The sequence below is a fragment of the Pinus tabuliformis genome, chromosome 1_2, assembly GCF_031772625.1.
Source record: "Pinus tabuliformis cultivar Carrire ecotype Pingquan chromosome 1_2, CPIR1, whole genome shotgun sequence".
Classification (NCBI taxonomy): domain Eukaryota; kingdom Viridiplantae; phylum Streptophyta; class Pinopsida; order Pinales; family Pinaceae; genus Pinus; species Pinus tabuliformis.
The window spans coordinates 1,034,048,576-1,034,069,396 of NC_142298.1; the positions used below are offsets into that span (position 1 = coordinate 1,034,048,576).

At 36.6% G+C, this 20,821-nt stretch overlaps 1 protein-coding gene across 2 annotated transcripts in view; it reads right to left on the reverse strand.

Annotated features, from left to right (window-relative positions):
• Positions 1-4,380: 4,380 nt before the first annotated feature.
• LOC149209662 (uncharacterized) overlaps positions 4,381-20,821 on the reverse strand; it is a 67,769-nt gene continuing 51,328 nt past the window's right edge. For both annotated transcript variants that reach the window (XM_089396443.1, XM_089396442.1), the window contains one exon: positions 4,381-5,561. In XM_089396443.1, the coding sequence (XP_089252569.1) occupies positions 4,695-5,561 (867 nt within the window). In that variant the 3' untranslated portion in view covers positions 4,381-4,694. The remainder of the gene's footprint in view (positions 5,562-20,821) is intronic.

Consider the following 20,821-nt stretch of genomic DNA (forward strand, 5'->3'; position numbering starts at 1 on the left):
TCAATAACACAACTGCAATTTCACAAATAAATAATCACAGGAACCGAGAAAATATCATACACAAAAAATTTGATGCTAGTATTTTTGGACAAATTGTCCCTGGAAAAACCTCGAAGGGAAAAATAGTTCTACAAATGAGGGTTTTATTATTCTTCAACAAATCAAGGATTACATCAACTGCTTGCCTGGAAAAGCTCTGGCAAATTATTTTCTCCACTTCTACTGACCAAATCAAACTGGGAAATCAAGCTTTTCCCTTTGCAAACAAACTCGACCTCTCCTAGGCAATTCACATTTCCTCCTGCAACTCGCACTAGCTATCTCGAAAATACAATTTGGCCTCCAGAAACTCGCACTGTCTTCGGAAATCAATCTTGTGAATAAGTACTACCTCGAGCAACTCACTAAACCAACTCGCACAACCTCTAGGGATCTGTATCGACCAGTAGCAACTGAAACGAGCCTCTGACTACTCGCACTACCTGTATCAACCTTCCTGCTGCAAAATAATTCAACCTCTTTCCTTCTCTCGAAAAATTGGAATCACTATGAAGAATTTCTTCAGAAATTCTCTCCTCAATCTCTCTTGTTGAAACCCTATTACTTTTGTCTCCCACGTTATCACAACATCCTTTTTGTTGCTACTTTGAATGATCTCCAAAGGCTCCACTGACTTGCTCTATAATCTCTCGTTGATGAATAAATGACCAAGATCTAACTCCAATCGATAGCTAAGATCATATCGACTTCTAAAAATCACTTTTCTAGAAGTCTCTAGAGTAAAATCAATTTGTCTCAATTAATCCCCAATTAATTAACCCATTTCCCTAAGTTAGACTTAGGAAAATAATTAAAAATGGCTAATTAATTTAATTAATACAATTTCACTTGGAAACTTTTTCTAGATATTGGAGATAATTAATCCTCTTATGCTCCTAGCCTCATAGACATTGTGAAATTTCCACAATTGCAATAACTGGAATTTAATCTTTTATCCACTAGAAATTCTTTGTCTTCTGTAAATTAACTTACGGCAATTAACAATTAAATCACTATTGCAATATTCACAAATAAAAAAATGTTGCGAAAGATAGAAACTGGAACTGAGAAATATGCACACACACATAAAAATTATGACACCTTTATTTTTGGACAAATGTCCTTAGAAAAACTCCAAAAGGAAAACCAGTGCAACAGATGAGGGTTTTATTATTATTCAGCAATTTGAGAAATTACAATTGGTTGCCTTTTACTGGCAAACCTTCGGCTAATATTGATCTCACAAAATAATCTGGAGACTAATTGTCTCCCTCTGCAACTCGATCTGGCCCTCTCCAGCCACTCACACTTCCTCAGGCTATTCGCACCTCTGCCCAGAAATGCGTACTAGTGGCTCTGGTAAATTCGTGTAACCCCTGGGAATGCCTCCCTACAAGTCGTTTTTCCTCCTGTAGTTGTTAGACCCCCTCGCTCTACCTTCGGGATACAGATCCGGCAACTGGCAACTGAAACGTGGTCTCTCTGACAACTCGCACTAGATAAACTAGCTAACTCGCATTGCTATTTCAGCCTCCTCTTCCTGTCTCTCGGACGCTGGAAAATACTGAGGAAAACTCCTCTAGAATCCTACTCCCCAAATCTATGTTGAACCCATGCTTCTGATGCTTCCCTAGCTTCAACTACCCCTTGTTGAATCACTACAACTGGGTAAGTCGAATTTCTTGAATGTTCACAGTGTCTTCTCCAACCCCATCGACCTTGCTCTTATAATCTTCTGTTGGGCAACCAACAACCATGATCACATCTCAATCGATGGCTATGATCATCTTGACTCCGTCAATTAACTTTTCCGGAAGTCTCTAGAGCAAAATCAACCTCCCTCAATTAATCTGATTTAATTAACCACTTTTCCTAAGTTAGACTTAGGAAATATTTTAATTATGGCTAATTAATCTAATTAAGGTGTCTCTAAGGCTTTTTTCGCGAAACCTTTTCTGGGTTTTGGAGATCCTTAGTTCCTTAGCCTCTTAGACACCATAAAAACTAGAGCACATGTTCGCTGCTACTCCAAAAAGTAACAGACACCATCTGAGACTGAACACCTGTCCAAGCTACAAAAACTAACAAGAATCTCAATCTAAGAAATTGCTCTTATAGCACAAAATTTTTGTTAATTTTCTTTGGAACTCTGCAATTACTTAGATGAATTAATGAAAATTGAAACCAAATTTACTTTCACCAAGATATACAATTTTTTAACACTTTATAAGCAGCGGAAAATAATCGAGAGATAAAAAACACATGCACACAAATTGACACACTTGCTTTACCCAGAAACCCAAAAGGGAAAACCTGCTCTTTGTTGTGGTATTTTATTGATTGTTCTTGAGCAATTGGATTTGGATCTATTACAATTCACGTTGCTTTCAGTAGCTAGCAATCTGTCTCTAAGAACACAATTGTTCTCCTACTGAATAGCCTAGACTTGCCCTGAGAATCCTTGAACACTACTCCTATTTCATTGCGCACTAGAGCCCTATTTCCTTGCGCACTTCTCCTATTTCCTAGCACACAATTCCGCTACTATTTTCTAGCTCAAATATCCTATTTCCTTGTGCACTTGTGGCCTCCTATTTTCTAATGCACAAGCTCCTCAAATATGCGCACCTCACACACAAAGAATGATCTCACGAGACAGTGAATTATGTGCCTTCGTCCTCTTTATAGATAAAATTTGAGCATGCAAGAGGCCTAGTCGAATTAGCAGTTCACACTAGAGTCTAGAGTTGATTTTGCTAGTTAACTAGAGCATGTCCTAGTTAACTAGCTCGAGTTCCTCCTTGATTCTCTCTAGTTGTTATTGCGAGTTAACTGAGAACTAAGCTCGTTCTCTTTCCAATCAATACTAAAGTCTTAACTCATTCTAACTCAACTTGTAACTGCCACCATGTCCTGTAGTCAAACTGAAGAAGACTCGACGTAATTGATGCTCCAACACTACGCATGTAATCTTGATGACCACTCCAGTAAACTGGAAATAAACCCACCATAACTGAAGTCTATCTCATGAACTCGTACTCATGCTAGAGAAATACAAACTCGTGGTCTTCATTAGCTAAGGCACAAACCAGAAGACCTTCCATCGCTACATTTTCAACAAATTTTTCAAGGCTGGGTAACTATTGTCATAATATTCTCATGCTAAAAAAGTCAAACAGAATTTATTTAACAGCAGAAAATTAAATTTTAAATAATGCAATATGCATCCATCACACAAATAGCTGAAAAATAAATAATAGAAGAAATAAAACACATACACGAGGATTTCTCCTTCAAATCAGATTTTCAATCCTCTAATCAAAGCTTAGAAGGTGACCTTTGCAGCCTGCTTTGAAACAGCAGCTGTATGGTCAATAAAATCACCTCAAACAACATTGTATGACATGTGGAAAGATAGTACAGCTACAGCTGTATAGCCCACTCTTTCTTCCTTTCCTGGACAACAAATTGCTCTTTCTCCCTCTTGATCACTGAAACGCACTCCAACAATACTATCATATGCCCAGATTTGAAGGTGTATGGCCAGATCTGAAGATGTATGGATTGTGCATGAGAAAAAGTCTTTAGCAGTAATACAAAGTGTATGGCCCACAGTACTTGCTAGTCTCTTTAGAAAATCTGCTCTTCATCTCTTCGGGAGGTGATCTTCCTTCATCCAGCTCTCTTGTTCTCTTCTCATGTGTGTGAGATATCACATATCTTGTCCTATTTATGCTTTAAGAGAGGATAACTACTCTCTTCAATCCTAACAACTAATCTCCTCAATCCTAGCTGCCACCTATTCAAATCATGAGATGTATGGTTAAAAAGTAAATAATGACCAAAGTCACTGATGTTGTAGAACTTCTAGAAGATTCATTTAGATTTTAAGTCTAGTTTACTTAAAAACATAAGACTTTCACTTTTTCTTTTATTTTTCAAGTGAAATTACGAGATAAAATTAGTGATCTTAGTGATCACCTCTCTAAGGTAGTAGCCAAAGAAATGTCTTGAACTACTTCTTGCATGTTCACAGTGAACCTGCGCAAGAAGTTTCTGCTCGAGCTATATTTCTGAACAATCCCTTCCCTTGGGGCATGTTTCTTGAAGAAACTTCTCCAGAAACAACCATTTCATGAATAAGTAGATATGTGATAAAAGTCACAAGAATAAGCCTACAACTCAAAAGAGTCAAGTAGCTACATATGATGAATCACTTCAATATGATTAGCCAGTTGCTGATGACCCTAAACTTGTAAAATCAAAAAGATACAAAGGCAATCAAGTTATAAACGAAGTAAACATGTCACTACTAAATGTAAAAGGACTACACTCTAAAAATGCACTTGAAGACAGCAAGTAATTTCTATTAATCATTTGCTGGATAGACCAACTTTTACAAGAGCTGTAGACATTTGGTTTAGGATATGTGGTAGAATCAGCTTTTTCATCTTTTTTCAACACCTAAAGAAAGAAAATGGTGTTAGATGGCTTCTGTCCAATAGTTTTTCTTTTTGAAATCATGTTTGCTAAATATAGACGATGCTATTGGAACATGCACTTGTCACAGCGCTAATATACTGGCCATTGCAAATGACCAAGAATGCAGTAACCTAGGAATCATGTAATGTTATTAGAATACAGACTATCTATCACTAACTAGTTTGATTGGGCAATGGTGAATTCCATCCTTCTGGAAGCTTCCATTGCTTATGCCAATAAATAGACACCCTTGACCACAGTGGGAACTCAAAATCATCCTCTAAGGGCTCGTCTGCAGGCCCATCCATTGTGAGAGGCAACCAAACATAACGTGAGTCTCTTAATTCAGCTGGGTTCCATCGATCTGCCATAAATATAAATGTATAAGGCATGCCAGGAAGAGGTAAAACAAATGTTCCCTGGGCAAAAAATGTAGTTCTTCTAAAATCTTCGTTACCCCCCATGCATGGGTTCCCCAATGTTTCCCAAGGTCCTAGCATAGACTCTGCTGAATGAGCCAATGCTGTATTTGGGGCCCAGCCAGTACAACCAGACGTGATCATATAATATAGGCCCCTGTGCTTGAAAACAGCAGGTGCCTCTCTATGCTCTCCAACCAAAGCCCTTCGCATGACTTTAGTAAGATCCTTGTAGTCTTCTGTCAACTGGCCAATATGCAATTCACTATTGTCTTCTGATGAATAGACAATATAAGCTTGACCATTGTCATCTTTAAATACTGTCATATCTCGGCTATCAAAACCATGTGGCTGTTTGCTGCCAAGATACTGGAATGGCCCAGTGGGGGAGGAACTGACTGCCACACCAACAGAAGCTTTGGAATAGTTAGCATTGTCAATGTGCATCCACATTACATATTGTTTGGTGTGATCATTATAAATCACTTTGGGCCTCTCAAGCACATTGCTGACATACAGGTCATGCGTCTTATTGACTTTCTCGCCTGGTAGAACAATCCCTTCATTCTTCCATGTCCACAAGTCCTTTGATGAGTAGCAATTAACGCCTATGATATCCACCTGCAGTTGTGTAATTCAGAATCACGATTAGATAACTTCCATACAAGACAATTAGAAGAATTATTTCACTGCCTCTAATTGAATTTGTATTTTGGCAAACTCGTGAGAAAATCACATAGTTAGGTAAATAAAGTCATGATGAAGGGAAGCCAACCCTCCTGCAAACAAGGTTTTAATTTCCCAGTATATCGCTGACACAGACATCACAGTTCTGAAGTAATCAATGGAACAATGATAGCCTACATAAGGATACTTGGCAAGGCTGTGCTATTACCATAACTTCAGACAGGCTCCATACATTTTCCAGAATCTAACTAATGTAAACATGAATAAGGAAATGATGTTGCAAGAAGTACAGTTATGTTTTCAATGATGCACAAACAGCAAACTGTCATCAGTGAAAGATAGTTTAGATATTTGTCTCCATATGCATGCAGTATCCAAAACAGTGCTTTAAAAAACAAGAATTGAAATTTGTAAATGACATTTGCTGGCCTTCGTCTGAAATTTGCTTGTAAATGTGACTCACTATTGGATACTGCTTGAATTTGCATGTTTATTATTCAGATTAAAGTTCAAGTTAAGACCAATGTTATCAGAACTGGACTAATCATCAAACCAGTCGGCCCCAAAACTGGGAACCAGACAGAACCAGAAAAAATGGGAAAAAAGAACCAGTCAACCAAAATGTACATAAATATACAAATTTAAAAAATATATATGTGTGTGCATGCACACATGTGAGCATCCATATGAATCCAAACCATTATAAACAATTATGCAAAGTTTCTAATATTTATAGCAAAGGTGCATATAACCACAACAGCAACTACAATCCATCTCTGAACCAAAAATACATCAGGCTCTAGATCAATGCTGCTGAAATTGGCATCGAGATAAAATCGACAAGGGTTAAAAAAATGAAAAAATAATAAAAATTGGGAAAATATTGGTAAAGATTGGTAAACATCATTAAAATTAAAAAAAAAATACAAAATATCAAAAAAGGTGACTTAGGACAATTTTTGCATTGACTCATGATTTTTTATTTCTTTTTGCAATTTTTACAATTTTATCCTGATTTTTCAAACTTAAAAATCTGCGAATTTTTTGGTCAATAAAATCAACGTTTGTAAAAAAATTGTGATGTGGCAATGTTATCACGATGTTTGCAACACTGCTCTCGATGGCCTCTAGAGTCCAAAAAAAATTATGCTACAACAATTACCTACATATCATCAAGATCATTGCCTATATTCAGATTTTCATCATCAATATCACCGTCTAAGTGTTAAAATAAGATAGAAAAAGCTTAAAATGTCAAATCAAGATCTTGTTCTAGCGATGGGTACATTTTTACTAGGGTCATGACAAAGGAGCTCAACAATCAATGCCACCAACATTGAGGTACATAGAGGGTTTGGTGCACTTGATGAAATGTCAGTTCCAAACCCTCATACATCACGGAATCCAATGGAAACATTGTGATCGCCCCAATTATGATATCCTGAAAATCGTTAAGTCTGCTGCAATTTGAGTGGGATCTAAAATTTTACATTCTCCATATGAAATCCAATGAGGTTGCTACCACTCTCAAACATCCTAAAACACTTCTGTTAAAAATTTAATTAACTTTAAGAATTTAACATTACCATTAAATACATGGCATTCGTAGGGCCCCAGGGTTGAATATTAGTCTGCACCACTCATAAATTATATCTATATATATATATATATATATATATTGTGTTTTGAGGGTCCTTAGTCGCATTGTATGAAACCAGCCAGTTTAGTACTGAACCAGCCTTTTCCCATTCTGTGCCACTGGTCAAACTGGTTAGGGCCTCAACATGGTCGGACCGATTGGTTCAACTGGTTCTGGTCCAATTCTGATAACACTGGTTAAGACCATGTTCACCTCTTAAATATCAGAGGTACATAACACCTATAACCTCCTATTAATTGTACAACAGAAACATACACATCAAAATACAGACAAGTCTCACATTTTTTCTTTGGTTGCTAAGCTGAAATCTACTTTAAAATTCACCTCTAACATGTGTAAATTCCATAAACCTTGCTGAATTCTGACTGTCATTGTGGTTAACTAAATATATAAGAGAGCCTTGATTGGTATCTTTCCTAATCAATATGTATTATCCTCGCAACATTTTTCCATCTTATACTTCATTCCATGATAACCACATTCAAAATCAAAGGAACGATAAACCAGAGAAGGGTGAAATTCATGGATTAAGCTCAAAGAAAATGGTGAAGATTCTTGCACATAAGCATTTATATAGAAAACCTAAAAATTCCATTGAACTTCTTTTCTACAAGTGACCATGTAGTCGTCAGTCCTTCCGGAAGTTTAGTCTCCCATTCACTCAGACCTTCCCGTTTAATATGCCTTCCTTTGACCTACATAGCTAGTTCATAGTGTTAAGAGGCATCTACTTGTTGTCGTCTAGATTGTACAAGGACCATGACAACCGCTCAGGGTGGGGGTTGTCACTCTGATCCCTGCCCACTTCATTTTAGTTGTCTCCCAACAGCAGCCTATGGGGGGTAGTCCCTATGGAAATGAAGTGGAGGAAAACAAGTTAGGAACCAACTTGCTTGGGAGACACGAATGAATGGCCTAGCTACTCGGTAGAATTTTAGCAAGATTAAGGATTAGATTAGATTTCAAGTATGAGACCAATGCCTTATGGAGTCACAATTCTTGCTTATTATAAATTGAAACCAAGTAACTGGATGGACACCCGTTGCTTAATATGATAGACTATCCTATATGATATGCAATTCCTAAGAGCTAGGTGTGATGCAAGGATGTTGGTTATTTTAGCTTAAATGCCTAGTCTAAGTTGAACCTCTCCCTTAATTGTTTTGAGAAACAGTCTTCAGAGTAGGTTGTGAAATGGAAGCCAACGGGAAGCAAGCAGTGGTCTAATTAATGATACCTCCCCCTATGTTCCACCCACCCAGTGCCTCCGGCACTGTAGAGACTGTGGCTTTGACAACTGCAAAGTCACTGTGTTAACCGCTAAGAAGAGTTCAATCCCTCAAGCTAATTGGAAAAGTGTTGCCCTAGGAGTCTATCAACCACGCTTATGCTTGGAGGTAAAATTATTAATGTAAACTAAGTCCTAGGATGCTTGTGTAACGATTATGAGTGAAATTTATCTTGAGTTAAAATTAGTTTATGTTATTTAAGTACTTAGTGTAAATTACCTTATAGCAAGAGTACTTAACAATGATTAGATAACAATCTTAAGACAAGATAGGTGCTTAAAGACACAAGTGCCAATGTTCAACAATATTCCACAAGGTGTTTAACCAATGAAACTTAAGATGCCAAGTGCTTAAGATAGACAACCAAGATATTAAAGCCTCTTAAGATTATGATCTCTAACTTAGAGCAGTTATCCAATGATTTCTTAACAATGCCTCAATTAGATGTCAAACACAATGATGTCGATTAGATCTCAAGTGTTAAAGCAACTTATAACAATCAGAGATTTAGAATTTAAGTGTAGGAATGCTTCTAGTGCAAAATTCAGAAATTTTTTGTAAACTTAAAATGAGACAAGCAAGCATTAGATCTCAAAAATCAAATCAGCAATAATACTTCAGAAAATTTCAGCACTTTATTAGATTTATGAGAGCAGCAATGAAGTCACTTTAGATCATAGCATTTACCTAACATATAAACCATAAATTTATGTACTTAGCCCACTTTATGATGATGTATTCAGTAATATATCAAATCTGAAACAACTTATTACAGCAGTAAATAAATCAACAGATCGGCAAGCTAATGATGTTATAACAAGTGCCCAATATGCCCAAAAATAGGAAAAATTTACTGAAACTCAATTAAAATAAAAAAATAAATACAAATTAAATAAAAATAAAAATAAATAAATAAATAAATCAAATTTTGAGCCCTCTTTAGATGTGTGATTCAAAAAATTGCATACTTGATTCAGTAATTTACGCAGTAAATTCCAGCAAGAAAATTTTTAGATCTAGGCTAAAGATACCCAAGTGGCCAAAATTTAGGAAAATTTAAAATTTGCAATTTTGAGTGATTTTTACCAAATTAAATGTGGTTTTTGGGCTATTATATGACTGTTATCACTGTTGTAATAAAACAGAAGCAAAATGAGGGTTTAGAGAGAAAACCCTAGGCCCAAGGCCTTGAAGATCAACTTGCCCAAGCAACCCAAAATTTCTCCAATGAGCTTGCACCTGAAAACACAAGTTTTGAGCAACTTTCTCTTGCAAAACCACCAAGGAATCAGTCTCAAAAAATTCAGGGATGGAACTAGGGAAAAATAGGCCAAAGACGGCCTACGCTATGCCTAAAAGGACTAGCGTTGAGGGAAGAGGAGGCTAGGATGGCATATCAGGGATCAAAATGGCAAGAGAAGGTCAAAAAGGGGCAACGCTAGAGGGATAAGGGCTCAAAGGCTGGACGTTGAGGCTTAGAGGGCAAGATGGCTAGGGTTTAGGAGCTAAACAGCCCACGACTAGCCCTAAAGCAGCCGTCTAGGGTCTCAGAGGGGGTCGAGGCTCCTTAAGCCCACAGCCAGGGCACTTAAGGCCTCAAAACCCCAACACAAGGGCTAGTAAGAAGGGTCGAGGCCCTTGGAGGCTACAGCCTGCCTCCAAGAGGCCGGAAAGGCTGACACAAGGGCCTTACAGGTTGACGCAGGGCTAGAGGAGGTTGGATTTGGGCCCAAGAGGCCTGAAAAGTGAAACCCTCGCTTCTGAAAAAAAAAATCTTCTCTAGATCTGAATTTTGCTGCAAAATCTTCAGTGGGTAGCCCTGCAAAATTTTCTAGAGACTAGATCTTACCCTCAAGGGCCTAGATCTAGCTCTACTTCAGCTTGATCTCTTGATTCAACCTGCAAAAATGAAAATAAAACACCCAAACCCCAAATATATACAAAAATTCTTAAAACCCCAAAACCCAAGTTAGCAAAAATAATTTACAAATTATTTACAAAATTTCCAAATATACAAGGGTTATGAAAATTAAAATTTTTGAGAAAAATATTTTTATGGCTATTTTCTTTGATAAATGGCTAAAAACGCTTTAGAAACCCCATGCACACTATAGCCTTAGCGAAGATTTAATCCACCACATAAATATTCAGGATCCAAGCGAAAATGATCCTTGCCCATGGTTTGTGAACTTGGATACTAAGGAATGAAGTACCTGCAAACATTGTCTTTATCTCAAAATAATCATATATTAGCACAGATAGAAAGGTCGTCGTCAGTACATACCACAAATCAATGAACAATTACACCTCGAGTTGCACCCCAAAGTCTTTATTTATTTTTTTAACAACGTGGTGAATTGGTAACTGCCAAGCCTAATCTAAGGGAGACCCAGGATCAACCATCGTAGCTGCCACTATAACACCAAGAGTACATCCAACAACCTACAAGCCAGATATACTAAATTCTTATGATTTTGGCAAGAGCCGAGACTCACGGATAAGGGGAGTCTACTCCTTGAGCCGCACACCATAGCAGGACACTATACTCAATGAGATTTGAAGAGTGACCTCGCGGGTTTCACCCAACAGACCCAGCCGTCAAACCACAAATCACTGTATCACCCCAGAGTCTTTATTATGATAGAAGAAATAGTTCCCAACGGGACAATAGTTTACACAAATGCTTCAGCAGCAATTTCTTAGCCAAAAATCAGATGGTTAGAGACTCAAATGGCTGTCTAATTTATAGATAAATCCTCCAAATGGAAAACTAATGGCTAGTTTCTTTGATCCTTGTCAAAATAATCTCGGTCATCGAAAAATACTTGATCATCTTTTAATCTTAGTCGTTGAGTTTTTATTTTTGGAGAATTTTTGAATTTATCATTTAATTCCATTTTTATTAACTCAAAATTAATTATTTTGAGCTAATTTCCTAAAAAATTTGACTTTCACTTAACCACCAAGGTCCAAGGGTCCAATTTTTTTTAAAATATACAATATTCTCTTGGTGGAGGACCTTCAAAAATTTATTCTTTTAAGACCCACGAATTTTTCCACTTGGAGAATTAATTTTCCTAAGACAATTTAATTTGACTCTAATTAATTAATTTTCTAGCTTAGGATTTAATTTCATTTTGCCAGAAAAATTAATTAACTGACACATGAGGGGATTTAATATTTTTCCACCCTCATTTACATAAGATGTTTACATTTATAGCCCTCAAAGGGGGAATACACATTTGGCTTAGACCCTCAAGACACATACCCAATTTTGCAGCACAACATGATCTAGTAGAACAAGTGATTTGTAATAAAATAATTTAGCCAACTAACTTAAATTATTCTCAAATCACTTTTGCATAAGATTCGACTAGAACACTAGGACTCACCTAAGACTTTGACAAAGAATTCCACCCTAGTTTTGGGGTAAGGCTGGAGGGAAAAACTTTGTTGACCATCTATGTTTAGAAACACGCATGAGTCAGGGAGACAAAAAATCTCTTAGGATGAAATTTTTTGCCAAAATAATAGGCTTACTTAGGTTGTTAAATACATTCAAGATCTTACTAGGATCATTTACATTACATAACCTGCAGAATGGGTTTACAATGACACTACCTTCTGTTGAAAAAAGTAACTAGGTTTGGTCTTCATAATGACACATGTAATCAGGATTTTAAGTATTTGATGCAATGAGAAAAATAAATTTATTATTGTTGATCTTGAGGCATGGGTTTCATGTTCAAGAAGAATTTATTTTATAGGTCAAGCTCCCATTGAGAGCTTCTAGGGCTTATGTGTCATTGTCATGTATGAAAGACCCATTTGGGGCATGTTACATATTAAGAAATTTATTTGAGTCAAATAGAGTCAAAAGACCCTCCAAGACCTTGTCAAAGAAGCAAACATCAAGTCAGCCTCATGAAGCAACAAGTCAACCTGGGGGTAGCTACAAGTCGGCCTAATGAATCTGACAGAGTGCCTATATAAAGAAGTCTAGTCAACAAACTTTAGGGGCAAGGATCACACACAAGAAACTCAACTAAGAGCTTAGAAATTAGCGAAGGAAAGAGTGGGACAAGAAGAAGAAAAGGCACATTTTCAAGACTGTTTTTGTGCTAAAAACTTCACACGTGCAGACTGTGGCTAGGGCATCATCTACAACAAAGAGATCAAGTCACTGCCATCTCAAAGAAGCCTAGATCAGTATCAAAATAGTCCATATCAAAGACCGAAGTCTGGAAGAAAAGAAGTTGAGTCAAGCGAAGGAAAAGAAGGACTAAAACTGCCCAAATTACCTCACACGTGTGAATAGTGCAGGGAGCTACACGAGGTTGAGAATTCCAGACTTAGAAGGTCGAAGTTGCAGTCATCATTGTAGGTCTGAAGGTTTAAAGGACATATTTGGCTTGAGTTGACATTGTGAGAAGAAACTTCTACAAGAAAGAAATTGGATTTGGTCTTCGAGGTGTCTTTGACTAGAAGTCTTTGTCAAGGTTCTAGGTCTTGGAATTCATCAATTTGAAGATTCTATAAGAAGAAGATTTCTCATGGGTTTTCCTCTCAGATTGGAGAGGTTTTGGCCTTGGTTGATCGCCTATATCTTATGTCCTTTGTCATTATTTGGTAGTTGTTTGAGGAAGAGAATAATAATAAATTAATAATAACCAAATGAAAGAAGAAGCTACACAAGAAAAGTAAAAATATATCACAAATAGTTATCATGAAGAGAAATCATCTACATTGCGTCCCCTAGATTTCTCAACATGGTATCAAAGCTAATGTGACAAGTGAAGGAATGGCAGCTCAATAAAGGACACTCAAAAACCAAAGTTCTAGAAGATTATCAAGGGCATCAAATCATCAAGAAGATCCTCTCATCTCCAAGGCATTTCAAGGACAAAGATTACATCATCATCTTGAAGGAAGTCAATAAAAGAAGATCTCAAAAACCCTAGTTCCTACACTTGAAGCATTCTTGGGAACCTCGCTCCATCATCTCAAGAAGAAGAGATCAGAATTAATTTTCTGGGTTGTAATTCCTCTCATTTGTGGAGAATCTAGGGTATCCACCACAGAAGTAGCACCGAATTTCAGTCAAGATCTAGAGCCAAAATATGGAATCAAAATAAGTTAAGTTGCAAGCCAGGATTTTGAAGAAAATAAGTATGGATTATTTGCACCGTTGCATGAAGTCTAATCTACAAACAACCACAGATCCCAGATTCTGAGGTATATATAATTACCTTGAAGCAGTGTTTTAAAATCCGACCGGTTTGAACCAGTAACCGGTCAAACTGACAAAAAAACCGGGTTTGACCCCTCCCTTTGCCCAAAAAACAGAAAAATCGGTGCTAACAGGCCGATTTATGGTAAAATCGGTCGGTTCTATCCTAAACCGGTCGGTCAGTTGCCAAGGCCGCATAGGAGTTTGTTGTTTTACCATTTAAATTATAATTAATTGCAAATAACTGAATGGTGGAGTTTGTCGTTTAACCGTTTAAACTATAAATTGCAATGCTATGAAAATCTAAATCACATTTACAATCTACTGAAACTGATTTTTCCAAAGGGAATTGAGGAGAGTTCATCGTTTTATTGTTTCAATTATAATTAAAACGGTGTGATCTTTTAAATCATAATGATGGTCGAGTGAGACTGAGTTTTTAACGGTGAAATTCCACTTTCAAAATGGAGAAAAATAAACGGGAAATTTAACCAGGAAATTATCAGCAGGATACGGTCATTTCAATGGGACCCACACTGCACAAATATATGTGAGTTATTAGGCAAATTCTCCTTAACACAGATCCATAAATTTATAGAGCATTTGACTTACCAGAACTATCTACTTCGTTTCCACCATTTTAGTGATTGAAAAATGAAACCCACAGACAGTCTTCATCAAATCGTACTCATAAAAAATCAAAACTAAATGACAATTTGTTCCAGCACACTTTTCATGAAATTGTAGGAATCAAACCTACACAACAATTTGGTCTTCAGTCAAAGAGGCATGTAATTTGGATGAAGAAATTTCTGCTTTAAGTCATTGGAATTTGTGTTAAAAAATGAGTATTGGCAACAACAAATCATATTAGTTTAAGATTTATGACATGGTGATGTTTTATTTTATGTTGAATCGTTCTTTTGTAGCAGCAATAGGACTTCCTATTATTGGTTTTTGTCTAATAATATAGAGATTCCTTAAATCATTGTTGTCTATGTAGCTCCTACTGATGATGATGATTATGTCTACTAGTGGTGATGAATTTGATGAATGATCATATGTAGACTTTAGAATCTAGAGTCTAGACTTGTAGTCTTGTAGTAGGCCAATGGCCTTATAACTTGCAGCATTGTTTTTGGACTTTATAGGCCATTTAGAGCCTCATTGCTTATGTATTTTGTCGATGATATGTATTGCACTCGGTGCCATTTTGATATATTCACCTTTACATGGTATCTAAATGAGCAAACTTTGCATATTTTGTCTCTATTGGCTTGGAACCATGATTTTAAATCTTAGAAATAGTTTTTTTTCATTAAAAAAAATCATTTGATGTATTTTTTTTTAAACGTTCATTTAGACCTGACCAATCCCGGTTTGACCGGTTCTGGTTTGAAACCCAGTGTTCCACGAGGACGCGTCCCCCAGGGTCGGGTGCACGCACTCTCGCACCCGGGACAGGGAGTCTCTTGGGGGTGCATTTCCCCATGCACCCCTTTTGGGGAGTCTCAGGGAGACTCAAGGGGGTTCGTTTCCCCAGTGTGGGAGTCTAGACTCCCCAAAAAGGGTGCGTTTGGGCGTCCCCCTTCAGTGTGGGAGTCTAGACTCCCCAAAAAGGGTGCGTCTGGGCTTCAAAAAAGGGTGCTTCTAGGCATCCCCCTTTAAATTTGTCTAATAAGACCCAAATTAAAAAATCAAAAATCAAAAATCAAATCAATGTATTTGAATATTTCATTATCGATTTTTAATTTTTTTATCGAATCTCATGGTATGTATGAATAATTCAATAATGAGACTTGAGTATGTCATATGATTCATGAATGATGTATGTATCAAAATGAATGATGAGGATGGATCAATGATTCAATTGTCTATTTAATATTTTTATGCTTTCATTATTGAACAGTGAACAATGAATATGAACTTGAATTTTTTATATCTATATATATATATCTATATATATATATATATATATATCTATATATATATATATATATATATCTATATATATATATATATATATATATCTATATATATATATATATATATATATACCTCGACGTCTCCCCGCACCCCCGAAATTTCCCTAAAATTTGAGGGTACTCCCACACGTTTCCCCGCACCTGAGTCTTGGTGGAACATTGTTGATACCCAGTTTAATAGGTAGACCAGTCTAGTCATCGTTTCTGGTTTTTAAAACTATGCCTTGAAGTCTCCATTCAAGAGTTGAGATTTTGCAAAAGATTGATAAAGGAAACTCCAAAAAGAAGCATCAATCCAAATTCATTAAGGTCCTCTTTTGGGCATACGGTTGATCTCTGTCAAGAATTCTAAACTTGCTAAAAGTTTGAAGCATAGATCTTTCTATCTCTGTGATAGCATAGATCTCTTCTTCAAAGATGTGTCCTTGTGACACTGCTACTCTACTCTTCTTACAAAGTTCAAATCCTGTGGTGACCAAGTACATGTGGCAGTCACCAATCTCATATATATCTGATCACTGTAATGAAGTTTGAAAGATCCAAGGAAACAGACCTGAAGTAATCTAGTCATCAAACAAATGTCAAAGCTAGAAAGAAACAGTGACATGCTTATAGCTATCAGTTTTGCATAAGGACCTATGAAGCTATAAGGACATCAATCCAAGGTCGGTGGCAATCATATACTTGGAAGAATCAGCAGATGAGTACAGTGAAGAATATCTCACACCCGAAAACAGATCGATGAAGATGGCATCTGGAAATGCAAGTCATCTCGACAAAGGTAAGTAACCATAAAGTATGTATGGTGTTGTCGCGCGGATTGGCACGACAACGCTCAGACCGGGGGCTGTCACTCTGATCCCCGATCCCTCCGTTTAAGCCTGTCTCCCGCGGCTAAGGGGGGTAGTCCCTGTGAGATGATGAGACCAACTGTCGACCAGTCGGTTGGGAGACACGAGATACGATATAAAAAAGCACTAAAATGATTTGACTAAAATAGCAGACCAGTGCCTTAAGAGATTGTGGTTAAAACAATTACTTGTTAAATGATATAAAAATATGGACCATGAACAGTAATCATCTATCATCAGCCAAAACACAATGCTCTTAGAATGACCAAAACCATTAACCAGATATCAATTTCGCATCTCGACTTGAAAATTTAGATCTCAGCATGAAAGATGATATTTCCTGAAAATTACTGGATCTGACGAAGAAATTTTATTTTTATTTTTTTTTTTGACCCCAAAAGTTAAAAAAGAAATCTAAAACTAAACTATAAAACTAAATCTAAAATCCCTTTGAAAATAATTTTTTTTTTATATATTAAAACTAAAAAATCTAAACTATGAAAATTTAAAACTATATTAAAATTTAAATAAAACCTAACTAAAACAAATCAGAATCCTACCAAAACAAAATTGAATTTTAACCAAGCCTAAAAATAGAAATTTTATTTCTTTTTTATTTTAAAACCAAGTCAAAAATCTAATTTAAAATCTAATTTAAATTTAAAAGACTAAATTAAAATCTAAATAAAATAAATCCTAAAACTTAAATTAAAATCTAAGTCAAAAAAAAAAAAAAAAAAAAAAATCTCTAATTCAAATCTAATTAAAACCTGAACTAAAGCGTAACTAAAATCTATTCTAAATAAAACTCATGAAAACGAAATTATTTTTACAACTGAAACCCTAACTAAAATATAAAACGCAGAGACGCAATATGTATCACGCAACCAAAAGAGAAGTTCGTTCTTACCTGATACGCAGGGATAAAAATCGATTTACCTGTTCCGTGACCCTGGCGGCTTCAAATCGATCTCTTGCAGACACCAATCACGCAGAGAGATCCGGACAGTTTGATAACACACAGCGGAAAGAGCTGACGCTTCTGCCACGATTTTCTTATTTGCCACGATGCCCAGCAACTGAGCCGCGTGATAGCCTATGGATCGATCTTATCATGGAAATCTCAAGCATGTTTACACTCCAGGAAATGATTTTGATGAAGGATGGCAGAACGACGTTTTCATTGATGTCACCAGATGCGTAAATCAGATGAGACGCGCTGATAAGGGTGAATGTGGAAGGTGGAGCTCGGTTCTTTTGGACTGAGCGCTTCAACAATGATCAGGACGTCTTCTTTCTTACAGCAAGGAGCCACAGTCTTCTTCCCCAGTCCTTCAAGAATCTGATATGCAGATCACTGGCAGCAATGATCTAGGCCGATGGAGATATCTCAATGCGTTATTAAGTTTGGACTTCTGGCGTCGGCCAAATGAAACGAGCATGTAATCCAACTCAACAGAAGATGATGATTCGTTTATGAGCGTGCAGCTTCAAGCAAATTAGGCAGCGGTAATTCAAAGAATTTCATGAGCGTTTTCAGATTTATGGCCAGCTGCGGGTTGCTATGTCAAGTGGTACCGACCCTGAGTTGAATATAGCTGCGCATTTTTGCAAAAAATATCTCTTTTATAGCTTTGATTTAAACCCACCTAAAAAAATGCAAATTTTGGTGTAGAAAACAGACATAAAAATATATGTGCAGAACCAAACAAAAAAAAAAATTAAAACCCTAGAGCAGTTAAACAAAATTTGTAATTTTGGCCCCTTTGATAGCCAGATTTCACAGTCAAAACCAAAGTACTTTCAGAATACCAGATGAGTTTCATAAATCTCTCATGTAAACCAGAAAAGAAATTTTAAATGATTAACCCAGGGCAAAATCAGCTGGGCTCTGCAAAGAAGAGCCTGTGGGAGTCGGCTGGTTCAGCCTAGAACTTCCCCAAACGCCCACCAATATCCTTCACCTAAAGATCTCCTGCACATCTCAAGCAACCATCAATAAAGAGAGCAAGAATGCTGCTAGATCTCAGGAAATAATGGAGATACCTGCCATTATTTCAGAAACCCTAACAACACTCAAACCCTAGCAGGTGAACAAGATACCTGTGCTCACAATACTCTGAAAACAGGATATTATTGATGGCTGAAAACTGAAATATGCAGAAAAATAAACATCTCACAGCAATTCCAGAGAGTAACACCAGCAAGATTTTGGACCCCAAAGTCTTCCTTTATTAACCAGAAATCAGATTACAAGAGAGCTTTTTCAGTACTGACTCACAGATCGAATGAATCTGAAATGACCACCTAAGACTCTATATAAAGGAAATGATCCCAACAGCTAGTTCGAATGATCCATGTAGAAATGATCTCGACCGTTGATGAGGATCAAGACATCTCTTGATCTCATCCGTCGATTTATTCAATTAATTTTTTATTATTATTTTTTAAATTTTTTTTTTTATTTTTTATTATTTATTATTTTATTATTATTTTTTTAATTTTTTAATTTTTTATTATTTTTTATTTATTTCATTTTTTAAATTTTTTAAATTTTTATATTTTATTATTTTATTTCATTTTTTAAATGGATCATCGAACTAAACCTTTGGAAACATCACCTAGGACCTAGGACTTAGGACTCACGAGGGGATTTAAAACATTTTTCGACCCTCAAGACACATTACATCATGACTTTTACAACTTACATCTCAAGGGGACAAGCCCACTTAACACAGACCCTCATAAATCACCCAGTTCTGCAACACAACTATAATCTAGCAGATTAACACACTAGGATTCTCCTAAAGTTCTAATGACAAAATCCATCCCGTCTTTGGGGTCAGGTTTGAAGGAAAACTCTGCCGATCCATGGATCGGTGAGACGAAAAACCTTCCGGGACATAGATTATCATAGAAAGTTAGGTCCACCTAGGAAATTTTACATACATGACTCTGATCTGCTTAGATTATTTACAATTCATACATGCAGACTGGGTTTACAATTGAAATGATCAAGCTGCTGATGACTGTAGGCTAGCACGGACACGTCGTTCAGGTGCTACCCCTTTCTGCCAAGAAAAGAGGGTGTACTGCATGGGAAGTTGACCAGTAGTGGTCAACATCTGGCTCTACTTGGGGACACGTCGCTGCGCTGTAGGAATGTGAGAATCCAGAATCTGCATCCATGCAACACACAACAAAATATAAGTAGCGTCCGTCCAAAATCATCATATACATTAAGCACAGGAAAGATAAAAGCTCTTCATTTATTAACTATGAAAAGTAAATCTAATCCTAAAAACAGAAATGAAATGCTGAAAAGACAAAGAGTAGGGATAGAAATACAATACAGAAGATGCCCCATGGCATCAGATATCATCTCTGAAGAACAGCTTGAGCATTTGGCCGTTCACTGGTAGATCAAGTGGTTCGCCATCCAATCTGCTCAAGTAGAATGAGTTTGGCCCGGCTATATCTCTAATGATGTATGGTCCCAGCCACAAACTATCAAACTTCTTATGTTTTCCCGGCTTTTCATTTTTGCGATCCCAGAGTAAAACCATATCTCCAACCTGCAAAGATCTAGATCGAGAGCATTTATCAAAGCTTTTCTTAATATTAGATTGATTTTTACATATAGCCTCAAAAGCTGTCCGACGAGCCTCATCTAATTCCACAATCTGATCTATCCTATTCTGAACAACATCTTTATTAGTGGAAAAATTTTGGAGAAGCTGATAGGCTGGCAATTTTAGGTGCACAGGTAAGGTAACATCCAAGCCATAAACTAATTCAAAGGGAGATTTACCAGTAGACTTCTTCTTAGTAATTTTGTCTGCCCACAAAGCATACTTGATTTTACTGTCCCAAGACTTCTTGTTATCTCCTACTATCTTCTTGATAATGGTTATGAGATTTTTATTACTTGATTCAGCCAAACCATTACCCTGAGGATAGTAATTCAACGAATGAGATAAGACAATGCCATATTTGAAGCAAAAAGATGTAAACTCTGAAGAACTAAAAGCCTTGGCATTGTCCGTAGTGATCTTAGCGAGGACACCAAATCTAGTAATGATGTTATTCTCAATGAAATCCATAATCACCTTTTCAGTGGCATTCTTAGCAGGAATGGCTTCGACCCATTTAGTGAAATAATCTGTAGCAGTTAAAATC